Source organism: Pleurodeles waltl, chromosome 3_1, assembly GCF_031143425.1.
Source record: "Pleurodeles waltl isolate 20211129_DDA chromosome 3_1, aPleWal1.hap1.20221129, whole genome shotgun sequence".
NCBI classification, from domain to species: Eukaryota; Metazoa; Chordata; class Amphibia; order Caudata; family Salamandridae; genus Pleurodeles; species Pleurodeles waltl.
Window position 1 is genome coordinate 1,649,613,455 of NC_090440.1, and position 21,099 is coordinate 1,649,634,553.

Below are 21,099 nucleotides of genomic sequence, written 5' to 3' on the forward strand. Positions count from 1 at the left end.
TACATAGCAACAGAACCCTGCACATTAGGAGTAGGCCTGGGCAAACGGTTAATTACGCAGGAGTAATTGGAGTAATTATGGTAATCTCGCATTGCTCTTGTGGGGCGAAATTACTGAAAAATACACAATAACACACGCTTGTATAATTTAGAGTTGTTTGGGGAAAAAAAGCCTACCGCAAGAGCACTGCCTGCTGCAGTTTGCCTTCTGCTGCATTTAGGGCTATTTTCTTATCAAATAGCATTTTCCTAGCGTTCTCTGGTATTTTGGATATGAGGGTTCGCTGGTATTTTGGATGTGAGGGTTTATTCTGTGCAAGAAAATAGTGCTAAATGCTCAGTCACTCTTCTCACATAATCTTGCGTAATTTTCCTTGAACTGTGCATAATCATCTGACATCAAATTACGTGAAATATACCCACCCCCAATCAGGAGTGAATGAGGTGATTTAAAATGATATACAAATGCCAAGGAGGAGCATCTTTGAGCTTTTCCAGGATTTTGAGTTTTTTAAAAATACTTTTACATTTCTGCGCCCACCCCTCCCCCATCACTCTCCTCTGAGTTTTTCTCTATTTCTTTCTCTGTTTTTTGTATCATCTGCCCTCTGTTTCTCATACTGCGGCCTCGGGCGTTTCAGAATCCGGACTCACACAGCCCAATATTTCATTATTCATTTCTGCTTTGCAAATTAAGCTGAGACGGTGCCAGTTCAGCCTTGAGGGTCACCAGACTATGCAAACTACGCACTGTGCGGTCATTGATATTTGATGTGAGGAACTACACGGTAAAACGCATCATGGGAACACAGCCAATTAAATCCTCGCAGAGCCCTGAGCTGCGCCATCTGCGCCTACATCCCAGTCGGTCTGATAAACATTAAAGGACAGTACAGGAGGGGTTGCAGCCTTTTTGACCACCTTGTATTGATTAGGGAGCTACTTGGATGTTTCCTGGGGTGAAAGGACCACCTGAAAATGGCCTGCGTTAAATGCTCAAAATAAACAGTTCAGCTCACAACTAAAAGATTTATCACAGTTGTCAATCCTTCAGTAGTCGACTTCATTTGCACTGACACGCCTTGATGCCGAAGGAATGGTGCTGATGGTCGCAGCTTTACAGAGAAGAAATACAAAATATCGGTACACTATTCAAATGTATACTGTATCAGTCCCCAGGTACTACTGACAGAGGAGCAGAAATATATATATATATATATATATATATATATATATATATATACAGATACATACATATATACAGATGCATATATATATATATATATATATATATATATATATATATATATATGTACACACACACACACAATGCAATAGCAAGGTTTAAGTTCAAGAGGGTTTCTTTAATGAATTAGATGTGATTTGTTTTGGGTTTTACTTCTCACCCTAATTAAGGTTAACACATGTTATGGGCACATTGGCTGTGTACATGTTGCAGCCAGCATACCCTGCTACTGTTTACATACAGCTGTAATTAAAAATGATTTGCTTTTCATGTTTTATGAGCTTCCCCCAGAAATAAATATCCCTCAATCATGAATTACTATTGTCTTTCTGCGATCTGACAGATCACATAGTGAATGACTGTGTAGGGCTGACATTCTAATACCACCTAAGCATCATACTTAGGGGGTATGGCTCCCCAAGATCACACAAGTTATCTAGAAAAATATCTCCATCTCTTTTGGAGCCTGCACCTGATTATCAAAAGTTTTACTCAGGTGCGCACAAACAAGTTGACGAGATAGAATGTACTGATGTAATTTTATCTGGTAGATGACAAATAATGCAACAAAATAAAACCTCACAGCATGGTGGAGTTCCCGCATTTTTAAGCGCAGAAGTGGGGTGTGGGCAATATCGGAGCTCGGGTTTCCGGGTGTTTCTGCAAAACTCAGTTCACTCACTTAGGGTGACCAGAATTGTGGAGCCAAAAACCGGGATATTTCACAAAAATGGAAGAAGGACTACACTTTTACTTCAACTCAGCGCAAGGAACAACAACGTTCATCACCATAGAATTACAGAAAAGGCACTAAGAGCATAAATAAAATTCAATTCTTAATGCCAGTATTATGCATGTTAATAAATGTGCTTTCTTATAACAGCTGCTAGATATCCCCGCTTTGGAAAACTTAACAAGGCAACTCCACCCTCAACCCCCCACCCCACCCATCACAACACCATTTTCAGTCGACCTCTTTTAAAAACCAGGACATGAGCTAAATTTCCTAAAATCTGCGGGGACAGCTGGTGAAAAACCGGGACTGTCCCGGCAAATCCGGGACGCCTGGTCACCCTTTGACATACTGGTAAGTTAAGGGTATTCAAAAACAATAAACGATTTGCAAATAGTTTCCAATATTGAAAGCTCAACAAAGGTGCTGCTATCAAAACAAAGGGTGAATGTCTTTTTGGTGTGTGAAAGGTGAAGAAACATGTGTGAAAGGTGAAGAAACACTCCCATATCAGAATAGTGGGTGTGGTAAGGGGTTTTATTACCAAAAAAACATCCCCTTTACAGGAAAAATATGCTTTCAAATGCATTAAATCTTGTGGAATTTTCCAACTCGTGTATATTTCGTCACAATGCTTCTTGTGCCTTGGAGTACTCCTGGAATTTATTCGTATATACTTGAGATTATCTGTTATTCGAATACGATTTGTAATGTACTCGAAAGATAGGAGCGTTTCTGATTTGGTAATCCTGGGTCTGTGGGTCGGCCCCGTCTGGGTACCTCTGACTGCCGCTGATAACAGGCAGACAGTATTGTTTTTTTTATTCTGGCAACGTGCAAGAACTACAACGTCTGCAGCATTTATAAGATTCTAAGCAAAACAATATAATGTTCTGACAACTCTCTGCCGCTAGAGCTCTCGCTCTCTAAATACTAAAAGCTCTTCTCCCGTCATTATAGGGAGTGTGGGCAAATAAAAGCCCGCCTAATACTGCTGGCTGTGCTGAATGTTCATTTAATGCATTTATTAATTTTGGACACTTTGGCCCGTATTTATACTTTATTTTAGCGCCGCATTTGCGTAATTTGTTGACGCAAAAGCGGCGCAAACTTAGAAAATACAATTCGGAAACTTACAAAATACAATTGTATTTTGTAAGTTTGCGTCGCTTTTGCGTAAAAAAATTACGCAAACGCTGCGCTATAAAAGTATAAATACGGGCCTTTGTTCTCCCGTAGGTATTTACTTTGGGGAAACGTGCAATAAACTGAGGTGTCCGTCCCCCACCGAATGTCTGACACGATGAGGATGGGAGGGACTGTTACCAGCAGACTACAAACCATCTTACGGATGCCTTCGATTCTCGTCGTCTGAATTCCTAATACGTTATATAGTTACATTAAGTAAAATAAACTATATCTCACTCTAGAGCTGTGGTTAAAAATTGAGCTAATCCCTTGTGCGAGGTTTGCTTTATTCGGACATTATAAAAAAAGTTGTAAAGTCTCAAAAGCGCACTGGGCCCAAATGGATTGCACTACTATAAATCAAAGCTAAAATGAACATTACATTTCAGATTACGACTAGATTCCATCTAAACACAAGTATATAAATAAATAAATGAACGCGGCACTCGAAAAGACCATGCAATTCTCAGTAATATATAGCAGTACAAAGACTAGCTGCGTTAGAGACCAGCAGGGGGAGCTGTCGCTCCGGAAACCCCTTCGAACGTCGGACGCGTTACCTGGTTGGGCTGCAAGTATTCCTCCAGATACGAGCGACACAGTCTTCTGTCCCAGTCATCGGTGATGTGCCCGCCGTACATGATCTCGCCAAACAGGAACCGCAGATCCTCCCAAGGTATCTGAGCACAGCACAGAGTGGTCGGTTAAACGGGGGTAGATCATCATATTAAAAGCAACATACACAACTTCTTAAGAAAAAGAAAACATGCGCGTTGGCTTCAGTGTTTCTGGACTCCGCCTACCCACTGCAAATCACTACTTGTCGATGGCACTCAAATACGCACTGTCTCACATACTTCTCGATTTATGGTAAATTCGCATTCAATTCACTGCTTGTTCCGCAAGCGTACACGGCACTCACAGCAGACTCACTGCACCCAACAAGGTACCTGAGCGTTCGCCTCCAGGTAGTTGTACAGAACACTGACTGAGATGGTGAGGTCACCAAAGTTGAAAGGATATATCTTGTTCCATCCTTGGGGGCCGAACTTTCGCCGCTCGGCCACGCAGGCGTGAAAGTAACAAAGCGAAAAGAGTATGGTCTTGAATTCCTGCTCACGCGTACACTGGTCCAGGATGTTCTAAAGACAAACAAAACGGACGGGAAAACATAGCTCAAGGGTCGGAGCAGCTAATGACACACCTATCTTTTTCTAGATTCTTGAAAATATACCACGAGCATCCATAGTATTTATGATTTATCACTTTTTCGCATAATAGCTTTTAAAACTACTGACGTGAATCTCATAAAATACCGTATCTACATAATTAATATTAGTATGCTTTTAATCGCTCGTGCGTTTGTTAACTGCTGCGTGCTCTCTCCTGCGATTTTAATATGTTAATTTGTTTTCTGCTAGCATATAATCTGCACTGCTCTTATGTACCCATTTAAGACATGTAATAATTATCTGTATTTAATACATGAACTGCAAAATATTTCAGCTCTTTACATTCGTTAGCTTTGTGTTCTCTTACAAGGAAGACTTTTTCTAAGTGTTCAATACACATTTTCATTCCCTAAAGCGATCAAAACGCAAGGAATCGATTCAGACTAAAGGAATAATTCATTCTAATCAATAATATGCTGTGCAGTTATCTCTGTTCCAATTCTGCAAAACTCCTTCCCCCGTTGTATCACCGTCCTGATGCCCACACTAGCTTCCAACCCCACTCCCACCTCAGCTGCAAACCCTGCTTCATGTACCTCCACAGACGTAGTGCCCACCCCTTCAGCTCTAAAACCCGCTGAAAGCACTACTTCCTACCAAAGATGCCCCTTTCTCACTCAATACCACACTCGCAACCACTCCTGGAAGCTCCATTCCACCCACCTCTCACTAAAACCGCTCACATCTCCACCCTAGGCACCACTCCAGGCACCCTTGGAAATCCATTGCAGATTCTGTCGTAGATCCCTCCTACTACCGGATCCCCCATACAACCTCTTCACATATACCCCCATCCACCATTGGATTCGGACCTCCCTTCTTCAAGAGTCACAAATACATAGCATGGTATAACTAATGAAGATGGAAATCACTACTTTTACATTTTAATGACACTAATAACTGGGGCAAGAATACTATGGGCTTGGCACCACATCTCGCAAGGGACCAATCATCATTACATCATGGCATGGCATTTACGCCATATTCTGTCACTTTACAAGTACCACACACATTCGAAACATGCTGATGGATCACCAAATAGAAATGTAACAACCCCTGTTAAGCCATCATAACGACATTGTTTCGAAAATCAATGAACATTCATCTTTTGGGGCGCAGTCACAGACTGAGAGCGAGGTGGACCTACCCAGAGACCATCTCGCCCCCTGAAATCGATTCTGCAGTTGACAGCATGTTTATATGCTGGTCTCCCTCCTTGGTTGCCAGTTGAAGCCAGGGCCCCATACAAGACTGCTTGCATCACCCATATGGCCCTACACATCTTCACTCCCTGTTACCTGGAGGCAAACTCAAGCATTCAGTAGGTTCTTGACCACTGGGAAATGCTGAAACATTGCTGCTAGAACCTCCCACCTTTGAAAAGAAGCGACTCCTGGCACAGCCTTCTCAGGTAGCGCAACCAGACTTTGGAACTCTCTACCTCCAAACCTTCGCACCAGCGCCTTGCTGGAGAACTTCAAAACAAAACTTCCATCCTTCATCAACTCTTTGGCTAAGTCACTGCAGCCAGTCTCCTCCACTGAGAACATATTCACTCACTTTCTTAACGGAACTGTTCTCCGTCCTCCTTCCATGATTTTTTAGCTAAGTCATTGCAGTTAATCCTCTCCATTGAGAACATGCTCACTCCCTGGACTCAATCCAGGCACAGTGCCACACTGTGTCCACTCCATCAGCTACTTAGAACTTTTTTTCACTGCTGTACATACCTATTGTATAACTTGTTTCCTTTTTCTTTAATGAGTTACCATTTGTAATTCTAGAGTTTGTGTAACTATATAAGGTCACATTTGGTCATTCTTTAACCTGTTGTAACTAGAACTATCCATGTACCAACATATGTCTAATGTAAAGCACTCTGGCATCTTCGAATAATGTTTGTGCTATATAAAAATTCATAAATACTAATGTTTGCCGACCAATAAAAGGACATGTTGAAAACAATAATTTATTGCATTATTATTCCATAAAATGCATACTGTAGACTTGTTTAGTGCCTTTGGTAGGGGGTTGTATGGCGCTATCACACAGAGGGCCTGTGTTAGTAATAATCTTTGGTGTATATGTTAGGCACCAAACACAGATACATTTGTAGACACCTCTTCACAAACGTTCACATACATAGCATGTCCGCCATTTTGGGCTTGCTGTACCTTTAGCGAAAGTCTCCCAAAAGCAGTATTTAAAGGATTCAATCAAGTTTCATATGATCATATCTTTTCTCCCGGTTCCACTACAAATCAGTGCTGGTCATTTTTAACCCAGTATACTGTGCACTAGTTCCCGCCTTGAGACCGCTACTTACCTGGTCAAAGTTATCGAGGGCAGAGTGCAGATTAGCGCGCATCCCTGTTGGGGGCTCATTGGTGATCTTGATGGAGTTTTCCAGAATCCCCTGTGGAATGATATGTTCCTTCGGGGAGGGGGGCGGCTCTGCACTCATAAATACACGGTAGTCGGAGTGGCTTTCCTCGCTGTACTTCTCCAGCAGTTTCTCCAAGGTGCTCAGCCACTTGGCCACCAGATGGATGTTCTGAAAGGGAACGTGACCAATGAAACTGACATGCACGCAAAGTAGCACGCAAGGGCTATGTCGATGAAGATTTAAATAAAAACTGTTATCAGATCAGCCACTTTGTTGCAAGGTCGACCTGGTGCGTGCAGGGGCCTTTGGGGAGAAAAAATAGTCTGACATTTGTGGAATTACTTGCAGCGTTCTCATCCCAGCACCTTTCTAAATCCGCAATGCAAATTATATAACAAGGTTTCACTTTCACAGAGTATTACGACTGTTTTGTTACGTCACATAAATCTGTGGCGGTTCTGCCGTCACGTTCATCACAGCTGCACCTCGAGGATGGATCGCGTGACTATTTACTCATTTGGAGGAGGTGCGGGAAGCAGGTTGGTTTGGGCTGTGCACATTAATGGAATGGGGTGCGATGCAGAGCAGCGTGCTAAGAACACCGCTCCTCTCCTCTCTTGGTATATAATTACAAACTATCACAAGGGAGCTAAGGAAACACTTATGCTGGCTGAGGGTAGTAAGTGCAATATAAATGCAATTACAACACTGTACAATGTTTACTGGGGAGGGAGACTGTTCATGGATGACAATCTGGGAACCCTTCTGTGACTTAGGAGAGCTGTCACTTTAAGTGAAGCCGCTTCAGAAATGTGTCACCATTCGCATAGGAAATGACTATCAAGTCACCTCGCTGGTGCATAATGCAATTAAAGCACACAGTATCTTTGTTCTTGTACGCTACAACAAGGTCAACCCGTCACCAATGACAATGTTTTGTACACTGCTGCTTATGGGAAGCTGTGACTTTTATTGAGGCAGAGGGATGTGAGTGACTTTTTTTAGAAGACTGAAGGTCATATTTAAGAGAAGTGGCACTGCACACAGTGCAGTGCCACTTTTCTTGCGCCCCTTAGCACCCCCCTAAAGCCACCATGTGTGCGTCATATTTAAAATACGGCGCACCATGGCTGTAGTTAGGGGACTAGTGTCAACATTTTTGACGCTAGTCCGGCCCTTTGCAGGATTAGCGTAAAAAATTCTGACACTAAACCAGCAAAGCATGCAGAGGCCCATTGTAAACAATGGAAGCCTCCTATTAACGCCTGCTCTGAGCAGGCATTAAGGGGCAGATTTATGCCAAGTGGTGCTGCACCGAGTGCAGCGCCAATTTCCCTGCACCCCGTAAAATACGGCACACCATGGTGCAGGGTAGGGGGCAATAGTGTAATTTTTCATGACGCTATTGATGTACTCTGCAGGAGTAGCTCCAAAATATTGGGGCTACTCCTGCAGAGTACATAGGGGCCAATGTAGGTAATGGAATCCCCCTTTTAATGGCTGCTCTGAGCAGGCATTAAAAGTGCCGTAAAAAATGGCGCAAGGAAATCTTAGATTTTCTTGTGTCATTTTTTCGGCACTCCTAATGGGGGAACACACCCTTTGCATACATTATGCCTGGCACAGGCATAATGTAGCGCAAAGGGTTACAGAGTGGCGCAACACATGCATTGCGCCACTCTGTAAATACGGCATGGAGATTTCGGCCTCGTTGGCCCACATTAATGTAAAAAATAATGACGCTAATGTGGCCCAAGGTGGCGCTGGGGTTATAAATATGCCTCTAAAAGTGCCTAAAAAATGGCGCACGGAAATCTCTTAGATTTCCTTGTGCAATTTTTTCCCCCCCTAACGGGGGAGTGCTCCCCCTTGCATATATTATGGCGTTCACAGGCATAACGTAGCTCAAAGTGTTACAAAGTGGTACAATGCATGCATTGCACTACTTTGTAAATATGAAGCAGCGATTTTGGCCTTCTAACGACATATTAGTGTAAAAAAAAATTACGCTAATGTGGTGTTCGAATGGTGCTAGGGGCTCTTAACTATACCCCTAAATGTGTTATTGAAACCCCACTTAACCAGTTGCACATTTTTATTGATAGAACCAGTCGTTGGTATATAGGCTTTAGGTGGATATGATTACAGCTGCATCTTGAAATTTGGTACCTAACTGTTATTATTATTGTTTGTTGGTGTTTTAATGTAGCCTGTTGAACTTGCCTTGCTTATTCTCCATAGATACAATCTGCCCAGTGCTCGAAAATCCAAATACCACAGTTAGAACCTGTGAAAACTCTTAGTAAACATTAAACTGCAATTTCCACCTAGGCGACCTAGTAAAAACATCTAAATCTCAAATTAACCAGACACTTAAAACTAACTAGCCACACCATTTTTTGGGACATTGATGTGTTTCGTGTAAGATGATCCTGCAGGGTAGTACCAGGGGAAGAATCCTACTGTAAACACTCAAGTTAATTCAAGCTTGAGCACGATCACAATGAGCCTATCCACTGACTTAAAACATGCCTCCAGATTACCACACAGATACCACATCCTTTGAGACTGTGTGCCCTCGCTGTTAAGTATGCCAGTCCCTGAGGCAACCACGAGGCAGTTTTTCAATTACTAATTAAGTGCAACCAAGCCTTTCATTAGCAGTGAGCCCACCTCTAGCACAAAAGGGACCAGAGGACGGAAAGTCCAGTTTTCCTCAATATCAGCTACCCAATGACCATTGTATATGAGTCTACAATTGTATGTTGGTCATCTGCCCCCTTTATCTTTTTTTCCCACCATAACTTCCCACAGACTGGCAGTGTTGACACTAAGGTGGACAGGGGCTTTCGCACCTAACTACGCCCTGGAAAGTGAAGAAAATCACAAGGGCCTATAAAATACACAAACTGTATATGGTTTTCCCAGCCTTCCTTCTCACACCTCCTGCCCGTCCCTCACTGCCCACCCACATCTCTACATCTTTTATGATTCCTACCGCCGCCACCAGTCCAAAAGCAATACTGAATAGCTGGTGTTTGGAAGGCTCCTGTCTCGCCACCCACAGAGGACCCTGTTTCTCTCTTGCATTGCAGACAATTATGGGCAGATGTAGCAAAGGTTTTTACCCATTCTGTGTCTATGGGAAAAAGTGTTCGTACATATGGCCCTTAGTGCGCAGTGCGACCACGCACAGATGCAGGCCAGTTTTAAAGGGCTACTTCTGCACTTGGGCCCCCATCCCCGCCACTGCACCTGCGTCCTAGACAGCAGGGAGCTGTGGCGGTGATCGTGGCAGTCAATGTTGGAAGCGGAGGCAGCTGGATGCCGGGAACCCTATGTCAGTGGCAAGAAAGCAGCAAGACACATGTCTTGATATACGCTGACGTGACATCACAGAGGCGCAGAATGCATTTTATTGACCTGAGGTGTATTTTGACAAAAGCTCACAACGCCTTCAGTTTTCACAAGCACTGTAAATACACACTCAGTTTACACTTTCATCACCCGGCTCTGCTCCACAAATGTATTTTGTGGCGCTGTAATGTTATGTGTTTTTGAAGCCTGCAAAGCTGCACGGATGAAATGAAGGGAAAGACCTTACTTGAAGTATAACCCAGTGGCCTTCTTTTGATGCTTTCTCCATTGCTATTTCGGCGATGACTTCCTGTCCTTGACCCAGCGAGATATTGTGCAGTTTTCCCAAATCAATGGTAAATCCAAGCTTGTTTCCTAAATGGAAGAGGCAATGACTCCAGCATCAGACACCGGAAATCTCAAATGAAATAAATACACCTCACAAAGGTACATCTACATTCATCTGAAAGCAGAACACAGTCACAGTAACCTTTGCAGAAACAAAGCAGGCATGTTTTTGTTCTCCAAGGTATAAAAAGCCAAGAATACACTTCTTGAACTGGCTGACTGCTGAGAGAAAATGTACTAGAAAAAGAACAGGACTCTGGTAAAACACACATAAATATCGTTTCAAGAAAAGCTGACGCAGAAAATAATATGAGGGTGCTTTTCACACCCATTTTGTGCATGAGTAGCCAAGCTACAGACGTTTGGAGATAAAATACCTATCACCGCTGCTGAAAAGAATCTCGCCCCTGGGACTCTCATCTATCATCCTCTAGAGAACCAAAAGGGGTAAAATGCTAGAAAAAAATAATATTATTTGTCTGGCAGCCCTCACTCCGCAGCCATACTGCACTTCTTGGGAATACGAATTTTAAACGTCATGTGCGCGTTGGGCCTTAATTTATCATATTACGTATCTGGTTAATCCGTTTCTTTTTTATGACTCATCAGAGAAACATATTTAGCGCCATTGTGCAACCGTTGGTTCGTGTGGTGCTCTATAAAGGAAGACAGAGTGGAGAACCTACAGAATGTGGCACATAACCTCATTACAGGTGGGAGCCATTGTGCCTGCAAAGCTTGCCTAACCCAAGGAGGGAGAGAAAATAAACCTAAACAATGCAAGACTGCACCACATTTTGAAAACTGCAAGACAAATGACGATGGGCAGAACATTGAATCAGAGTGGGCACAATACTAGATAATACCCTCATCTTTATTTGCTTTGTTTTCCTGCATTTATAGGCAGCTATAATACGAAGAGCCTCAACACAATTTAAGACCCTTCCATGGTCGTGTAAGAAATTGGGTTATTTCTTGAGGGGTGTGGAAGCCCCACTCAAAAATAAACACAATCCTGATTATGGTGAACCACGAGTCACTAAATAAACGTGTGCTTAATCTTTTGGTAGCTTGGCACAAAAGCAGTCATGCCTGGGAAGCAGCCTAACCCAAGATGGCGGAACAACGAGGGTCGTTGCCCACGAAAGCGGAACAATGCTTTCCTGAACAACGACCTTGTTTTCCTCTGCCTTAACCACTCAAGTCCGGAGCAACGAATATGCATGATTAAGGCAGAGGAAAGCAGACTCCGGATCAGAGAGGACGCGGTCAGATAAGTGGGGCTGGGATAGGGTTGGGGGTAGCTTTAGGGGCAGGGTCAGAGGGTCAGAGTCATTTTAGGTTTTAGGGGCAGGAAATGGGGGTCGCAGTAGTTTTAGGAGTGGAAGTGGTGTTAGGTTTTAGGGGCGGGAGTCAGGGGTTGCAGTCATTTTAGGGTGGGGGTTGGGGTGGTTTTAGGGGTGTGGGTGTGGGGTCATGGTTATTTTAGGGGCGGGGTGGGGGGTGGGGTAGTTTAGGTTTTAGGGGCATGGTGGGGTAGTTTTAGGATTTAGGGGTGGGGGATTGGGGTAGTTTTAGGTTTTAGGGTTGGGGTCAGGGTAGTTTTAGGTTTTGGGGCGGGTTGGGGGTTGCAGTAGTTTTAGGGGCGGGGTGGGGGTAGTTTAGGTTTTATGGGTGGTGTGGGGGGTCGGGTAGTATTAAGTTTTGGGGCAGGGTGTTGCAGTAGTTTTAGGGACGGGGTTGGGGTAGTTTAGGTTTTAGGGGCGGGTGGGGGGGTCGGATAGTTTTAGGTTTTAGGAGTGGGGTGGTGGGTTGGAGTAGTTTTAGGCGTGGGGTGGGGGGTCGCTGTAGTTTTAGGGGCAGGGGTGGGGGGCCAGAGGGGTCGCATGCTAGAATCATGCATGCCATTCCACACATGCCTTTACCAGGAATGCCTTTACAACAAAAAATCGCTGTTAAGGCATTCGTGGTAAAGGCATTAGTGGTAACAACATAGTTGTTGTTCCGACCGTGTTGTTCAGGCATGCGTGGTTCCAGCATGCGTTGTTCCGACATACATTCGTCATGCCTAACTTATAGGCAATGAGTGAAGTATTTAACTAGTACTCAAACAGTAATAAAGTGAAAATACAAATCAAGAAAAATCCCAAACCATTTTAGAAAAAGTAAAATTTAATGAATATGATGACACCAAAATGGCAACAATCCAACAAGTAGAGACAGATTTATGAAGATTTAAAGTTCTAGGTAAAAATAGGGCCAAAAAGCACAAATTGACACTAGCAATTATTTGGTCATGCTGGGTCAGGTCAAAGTTGCAAGTTCAGGCACACCATGATGGAGTGCGGGTCAGATACAGGTACCAGGTGTGTCCCTGTGGAGGTTTTACATTTTCAAAGTCCAAGTCTATTCGAAGAGCCCTGCATGAGCTTCGAGGTGGCATGGGCCGCAAACAGGTCAATGTTGGTGTGAGGAGCGGTCATTGCTGGAGCATCGCATTGGTGGTTGACACGGGTGGTCATTGTTTGGGCCGAACAGCAGGTTGCCAACTGAACTTTTCATTGGTGGGAGACACAGTGACCAGTGCTGACATGAAGAGCCTGCTTGAGGTCACACAAAGGCCCAAACGTCTAGATTTGAACCTTTTTTACAGTTTTGTAGCTAGAGGACTGCACTCTGATGCCAAACAAGGGCCCAGGACCTGGGGGGCACCTTTTGAGGATCAGGATTTACTCCAGGAAGAAGTCAGCAGTAGGGCTCAGGCAGGCAGAGTAGGTGTGTGACAGATGCAAAGAAAGGCCCCTGGGAGCTTGTTGTATCCTCGTAGATGTCAGACAAATGACCTTTACAGTCACTATTGGGGACCCTGGGTTCAAGGCGCAAGCAGGTCCAGTCTTCCTTCTTCAGACAGCTTGGCAGTCCTTATTCTGAATTTTCCACAGGTCCAGTAGTGTTCTGATGAGAAGCTTTAGGCCCATATTTATACTTTTTTAGTGCCACATTTGCGCCACTTTTTGACGCAAAAGCGGCACAAACTTACAAAATACCACTGTATTTTGTAAGTTTGCGCCGCTTTTGCATAAAAAAATGACACAAATGCGGCACTATAAAAGTATAAATATAGGCTTTAAAGCGGCCACACTTATACCTAGTGCCACATTTATACTTAGCACTAGCCTTGGTGTCGAAGAAAATCACTGGCCTACTCCCAAACCAATTCGGTTAGGGCTTTTCATGGGTTTGGCTCTAAACTGTGTAGGGTGGCAAAGGCAATGGCATCGCTGGTGTCAGGTTCCTTTGTATATGATGCAGGCAAGGTCCTTTGAAGTGTAATCAGGGCAGGGCACAACTCCACCAGACCCATCGTGTTCAGGAAGAACCTCTCCTTCTACATCTAGGCCCTGTTTGTCCCCATGTCTGGAAGGAATGCACGACACAACTCAGCAAAGCCATTCACAGTCATGTGACCCTGGGCACTGCCAGAAAGGTGCATTTGATTTAGGAGGAAAAATGTAAACTTTCTAAAAAGTGGCATTTTCAGAATAGTAACCTAAAATTTGACTTTACCATTTACAATTCAAATGAGAGGAAGAAGTATATCTCTATCTGGTCCCACACTGAAGATATGTAAAAAGGTAACCCAGTTTGTGGCCCACTGCCCTTTCCCTCTCCCTCCCCGAGAGTCCAGCGGAGAATGTGTTGCTGGAGGTGCACTGCGGAGTGTGGGCGGTGCGGAAAGCTGCAGGAACGTCATGCACTTTCCCTCCCCATTTGGTGTATGTTCTTGTCCTTTTGTGGCGTTAGTGGCTACAATGAGTCGTGAGCTGTACTCCTACCCTGGGGAGCCAGGGTTGGTGCACAGCACCCCTGCAAATCTCTGGAAAAATTCTACACCAGATCGATAGCCTTCATTGACCAAAAGGTAAGGATTTTGCCAAAAGTCTGTGGGAAACTACTACAAGCTAAAGAGTTTTAAATCTTTAAATCCTCAAACTCAAATCTTCCTATTGGCTTGTGGGTGGAGGTGGCAATCATTGGTCTACCAGAGAGTTTTAAAGTTTAGTTTTTTTTGCATAGTTAATGAAAACTATTGCAATCAAATTACTCTTAGTACAATAAAATTCATCATATACAACATAAAAAAGAAATATCAATCCCTTACAATTGCCCATTTCCTGCTGAGACTCCCTTTAGCAAGATACAGTCTCAAGGCAAAAGTACAAGAAGTGTCATGAAAATAGCCCAAATAGCTACATGTGCCATGCTGTCCACCCAAAGCTTGACTGTGGGGCGCAGGAGAAAGGTAGCTTCTAAGTATATACAAGCTTTGACATAATTAGGTGAAGCAGCAGATATTGTCTATTAGGAAAAAGCAGCATTCTATACTTTCTCTACCTATGAGAAAGGCTTACTGTGCAAAAAACATTATGTAAAGTGCTGCAGGACCGTCCGCTGGGGCAATTTCGGTTCTTATGCCTTATAATCTATCCAGCTCCTGCTTGCTGGATTATCAATTGGCAATCTCAGTGCCAGGGTGCCAAAATACCTACATTTATGAAGGTCCTGCAAACACCCCTTGAACTGAGCCAAAACTGTCCCCATGTCAAGATCCCTTTTTTGTTCATTGGCCCTCACTACTTCCATTTCATTCTATTGCCAGGCCCTTCTTTTCCACTATCTTTAAAACCATCACCAGTTCACAATTTAGTCTTAGATCCATAGGGTTAAAACACTCAACAGCTGCGTCTCTGCAAGATCTTATCCCTCTCTTATTAAATTCTTTATGCAAGATGTTCTGGCGCTCTTTCAGGGGCATAACAAATGAATGATATCCTCTGCTGCTTGTTCGCAGAGCCTGTAGAGTTCCCCACTATCTTTTCTTCTTCACGGCAGATAATGTCTTAGTACTGGCAATACCCCCAATCGATAATTTAAAAATCGCTCTTTCTTGTAGTTTTTTAAAAGTGCCTCTAAATACCCCTGAGGAGATGCTCTCATATTCTAATTAAGGGTTAACCATCCATGGCTCCTTTTAGCCAGTGACTGCTTGTCTTCCAGGAGAAACAGTGATTTGCTGTTTAGTTTTCTTAGCCTTTTCAACTCATGGTTGTCCAGATGAGAGGCTCTTATGGACGAAAGGCCCAGAGAGGTGGACGTGTGCTGTAGGTAGTCTCTCATAGATGAGTGATACCTCCCCTGTATTTCCAGCCAAACATGATGGCCCAAGGAGCCCTCTTCCACAAGTTTAAACTATGGCAACAGTTCACAAATGCCACCTTCCTGCCCAAAGATTGTTTTCTCAGGCCGAACTCTAGCCTAATTTGTGCCGGGGACATATATAATGGAAAGTGAAAGATGGTTTTGAAGATTATTGTGACTGTATTTTCTAGTACAGTAATGTCCCGATCCCTCAGTGCCTCACTCCCATTAGCCAAAGGCTGGAAAACCTTAGCTTTAGCTCTCAGTCAAATATGTAAATTTAGACTGTAGTCTTTAAAACAATTTCTAAAAAACAAAACACACAATTCCAAACAATTGATTAAAATAAACATAGCTTTAAAACAGTAAAAGCTGAAAATGTATAAAATCTATATATTCTAAAACATTCTGGTTTCTTAAAGGAAGGGCTCCACACTAATTAATTAGCTCATCAGCATTTGACAGTAACTGTTTATCCACAGACATTATAAATCGCCCCAAGGCACACATCACATCAAAGTATGTAATTTCAACCAAAAATGTATTAGCTTGTCCCCTATCCCTAATATTATATTTTAAAAACATAGGTTTTAAAAAGATCTTCCTTTTGGCTATAAACTATAGACAATCCATCAGGACGCGTGTTGAATTCCCTTTTACGTTGAGACCACATTGACATCTTTTCTCCTCGCTTAGGAGAATACCAGATTCCCTGATATTACAACTTGATTTAGTCCACATCTAAATCTAAGCAGACTGCAGCACATCTTAATATTCGGCAGTCTCTCTAAATAGGAGAAGGTCTCTCCATTTGTCCATGACTTAAGAAATGAGAGACCGATTGCTTTTTCCCCAGGTAGGTGAGATCCACATCCCTTGAAACCTGCCGTATGACTTTTTTCAGCTCTGTCTTACTCACCCCTAACTGATCGATGCCCTCTAGAACACTTATTTTTAGTTTTCTGGCACAAGTTTAGATCCTAGTTCTAACTGCCTGTACACAACACAATTCACTCTGCAATAACTCTTTTTTTGCATAGCACGGAGAGCTTAGGGTGTTCCAAACTATCAATTCTTGACCAAACTTTTATTACCTCTGCCTGTGCTAGAGACATCCTCCCTAATAAACCTGTTTCCAATCCAACTGCCTGAAACATGGAGGAGGGGGGGAGAGAGAGTAACTTTTTTAGGCACCTTCCTCAAGGTCCCAACTCTTTTTACCCCTAAGACTGACCACCTTAGCGCCATCTTGAAATTGGGGCCTTATCATAGCTTGGTAGACCTTTAACACTGGGCGGCACAAAGGCCCCCCATATCGATTATCAATTTTTTTTAGACCCCCTTCTGCCGTAAGTGCTTTGATTTGTGTGGCGGCCAAATGATCCTTCCACCCTAAAATATCCCTAAATATTTGTATTTATTAACTCTCTCTAGCTTAATCTTGTTAATTACCCAGCACATTCTTCCCCTTTGTCTCCCTATCTGGATCACTTTAGTTTTCTCCATGTTTATTTTTAGCTTTTTTTCCCTTGAAGTAATCCCCAAAAATATCAGATTTCCTTTGAAGCCCAATTCCGGTCAGATCAAAAATTACTAAGTCATCTGCATACAAAAGACAACTAATGTGCTTACCATTAATTTTTTGGCTAAACACATTTGATTGGCTTAGGGTTTTAGGGAGCTCTGCAAGAAACCGGGAAAACAGAGTTGGTGCCAACACGCACCCTTGCCTCAGACCATTTCTTATTTTTATTCGCTTTGAAAGGGATTCTTCTCTATCCAGTTAAACTTAGGCCCAATTATCCCTGTGGAGTTCCTGCAAAATTAAAAGCGGATCATCAGTATATCCCACAACAACGCTTGATCAACAGAGTCAAAAGCGGAGTTAAAATCAACAAAACAGCAATAAAGCACTCCGCCCTACTCAATGGCTTTTTTTGCAAAGCCCCACATGCTAAAACGGTGGTCAATCATTGAGTGATTCTCCTTAAAACCACCCTGTTCCTGAGCTATAATAGCATTTCCTACAGCCCACTCTTTTAATATCCCCACCAGCATTTATGAGAAGACCTTATTACTTACATCCAGCAGATCAATTTGCTGGTAATTCTCAGGTAGAACATGCTTCCTTTTTTGTAGATAGGTTTAATGACTGCTCCCTTCCAGCTATGTGGAAATCTACCTGACAAGAGTATCTCCTGAAAGAAGCTAAAAAACAGGCTGGACCACCATACAGTATTTGTTTTTAATATTACTGCCGGATCATTATCAGGGCCGGCATCCCTTGTGAGCTTTAGCATCTCAATTATTTTACCTCTCCTTTGTCACCTTTCTCACCAAATACCGAATTGGTCGCTGAGCAACAGTGGGATTACTATCATAAATCTCCTCTGAATACTTCACCATGCATCTTCGCTCACATGGCCTGATGAATGTCTCTGGGAATTTCCTGTCCCACTCTGCACCAACTTCCAAAAATTCTTTAAGTTATTTGTCTCAATGGCCTCCATCATGGCTGCCCAGCACTTCCTGTATCTTTCTTGCCACCAGATTTTTTTAATTCTTTAAGCTAAGAAGGCACATTTCCCACATTGTGTTTCTTAGTCATCTTAAGTGCCTTTCAAGTTTCCGGATATTTCTTTTTAATACTCTACATTCTTTATCATACCATCCATTCCTGGCATACTTCATAGATTTATTTTACTTAGGACAGAATAAAAAAACGTAACTTCTCTTTTAAGACACACAACCACTTTATTTTTAATTTCTTTATACCATACTAAAGGATCCCCGGCTGCCTTCCACAACTTCATTCCTCCAATGTTGAGCTGGAGAGCCTTCAGTAAATCTACATGTTTCTCTGACAGCCTCATTCTTAGGCAGTTAAGACAACCTACTTTTAAAGGTAAGTCCCTAGTCTGCCTGGGAACCAGATCCATTTTGAGATTTGTACATAACGGGTAATGATCACTCCCCTCCAACTGTAGGACCTCAAATTTCTCAAATAGGGCAAACACCCAAAGGGAAACAAAGACATAATCAATCGGATAATTCTGGTTGCCATACAGAAATGTTTTCCTAGCAGGGGTGTCCTCTGGCACTCGTCCATTTAGACTCACCAAACCATTTAATAAGAGGAAATCCAGAAAGGCAACATCTGTCCCTGAAACTGCATTAGAAGGCACGCAAACATGCTGTATATTGAAGGCGGTTAAGCAGTCTTCATATTTCCTATGCACTGTCTCAGATAGCAGTTTGGGATTAAAGTCCCCCATCATGATCATCAGTTTATCAAGATACAGAGCAACTAAATTCAGCACATCCTCATCAAACAGTTCAATATTTTCCTTATAATCACAGGTACTTCATGGATGAATATATACATTTAGGACAGTAATACATTGTTGTTCCCTGTCTCCATTCAGCAATTGCATCCCACAGGCCAAAATCCACTTGCATCCTGTTTTAACCTGCCAAACCCAAGAGATGATTTTTGAGTCTACTAACGTTAACAATCCCCCAAAAGGCCGACCTGAGACAGTTCCTAGTGCCTTCGAATTGAAACCCATAAAGCTGTCTATGTGCGGGGGCTCTCTGCATAGCCAAGTCTCCAAGAAACATAAAATAGAGCACTGGTTAACTAAATCTTTAAACCCCTGCAACCCCATTACATTGTTTAATCCATGAGTGTTCCAGGAGAACAATTTAATGCCGTGCAGAGGCACCCAGCCCTAGTCCACATTCCTTAAATTTTCCCACTCACCTTTTGACTCTTCCTAATATGGGCAGTCATACCTATTTTGCTCACGCCCCCCCATACCTATATCTTTCCTTTTTGTTCAGGCAAAGTGACTTGAATTCTTCCTTAACCACTTTCCTTAATGTGTCCGTGGCAGATGTAATCCTTCTGTAAAACCCATTTAACTTGATTTGCCTCAAGGCCACTATGGCAATTCAAAACTGCCGACCCTTGGTGTTTAAAGTGTTCCCACACTAAATCCCCCCAAATGTTCACCCCTAGAAGCTTCAATTCACTTTCTCCTTTAAGAAGAGTGTCTCTCACAAGTCCGGAAAACAGCAACATTTTTGTGACATCCTTGCCCTCCCTATTCTGCAAAAGTCCCACTTGTCTCGGGTCGGTGGATGAAACCGAGTATAAGTAAGTGCAAGCGGAGAATATTTTTCCAGAACCCAGGATAAATTTAAAGGGGTTAACTTCTATGATCTTTTCCATTGTGGACCTCCAAGAGCTGGTTCTAAGTAAACCCATAAGGAGTTTACCTTCTTTCCTTACTCCTTTGACCTAAGGGGGAAGAGGGCACTGGTTCCCGGAGTTTTACCATAGCTATATTCCGTTGCAAGGTATTTGTACCCTTCTACCCCCATGGCTTCCTCCCATGCTATACTCCCCTTACTGCCCATCTTCGAGTTTCCCGGGGCTTCTTTATTCTCTTTTTTCCTCTCCTGTCTTCTGCCACCCCGATATTCATGTCGGGCCCAGGAAGGGGCATTCTTTACTTTTTGTTTAAACACATTTTTCATTGGAAAAGCCTGGCGCTGTATGGGTTGTCTACTCTTAACTTGATTACTACCTATACCCTCGTCTGGACTTTTAATCACGGAAGAAGACTGTCTCCTAGTACTGTGGTCTCTCTTTTTTCCACATCAGCATTTCCCTCCCTGTCCTCCTTTTCTAAGATGATTCTTCCTCCATGAGAAACCAAAGCTGGTACAATAGCAATAGCCATAAAGTCTACACCTTCTTTTGATTAACATTGGAACTTTGGAGATATACACTGTGGGCCCGCCTTCTACTATTGGGGCCTTTTCCATAGATTGAGTGGACCCGCACTCCTCTGGCCCTGTACCTACCACCCCAGTCTGACCCGCCAAAACCATTTGTTCCTCAACAGGTCTCACCAGATTGGGCATACAACCATTTATCTGTTTTAACTGCAGAAAACCCTTATGTAACCTCAAAGTTTCAGAGTTTACAACCACTGCTTTAAGGATGCCCTGTAGGGTTTTTTGCTTTAGTACCATTAAATCCAGCATTGATGATGAGGGGCAAGGATCAACATCAAAGTTGGAGGGAAACATGGGGGGGGGATCGTCATTCACCATGTTCATATGACTTAAAGGAGACAAGGTATACTCTCCACCAGAACTGCCACAAATAACTTTTTGAGTCTTCGATAATGTTCCTCGAACAACAGACGCTTTCTTGATTTTACCACCTTGAAACTTCTTCTTGAAAACTCACATCCCCAAACCCCAAATACAAGCAAGGTGATGAAGACAGTCTCGGCTCTGGGTGACCTATACCTTGTCACATAAAGGATGAATGACTCTGTCTTATTTGTATCTAACACCAACATGGAGGGAATCATTGGGGCAGAGGATGGATTTCC

General features: G+C 43.0%; 1 protein-coding gene across 1 annotated transcript in view; it reads right to left on the reverse strand.

Moving 5' to 3' along the window:
- Positions 1-21,099, reverse strand: part of LOC138283610 (dynein axonemal heavy chain 11-like) — a 2,790,563-nt gene that overhangs the window by 226,288 nt on the left and 2,543,176 nt on the right. The window contains exons 78-81 of the mRNA XM_069221547.1: positions 10,389-10,516; positions 6,725-6,952; positions 4,117-4,308; positions 3,727-3,846 (exon numbers count right to left, since the gene is read on the reverse strand). Coding sequence (XP_069077648.1) covers positions 3,727-3,846; positions 4,117-4,308; positions 6,725-6,952; positions 10,389-10,516 — 668 coding nt within the window. The remainder of the gene's footprint in view (positions 1-3,726; positions 3,847-4,116; positions 4,309-6,724; positions 6,953-10,388; positions 10,517-21,099) is intronic.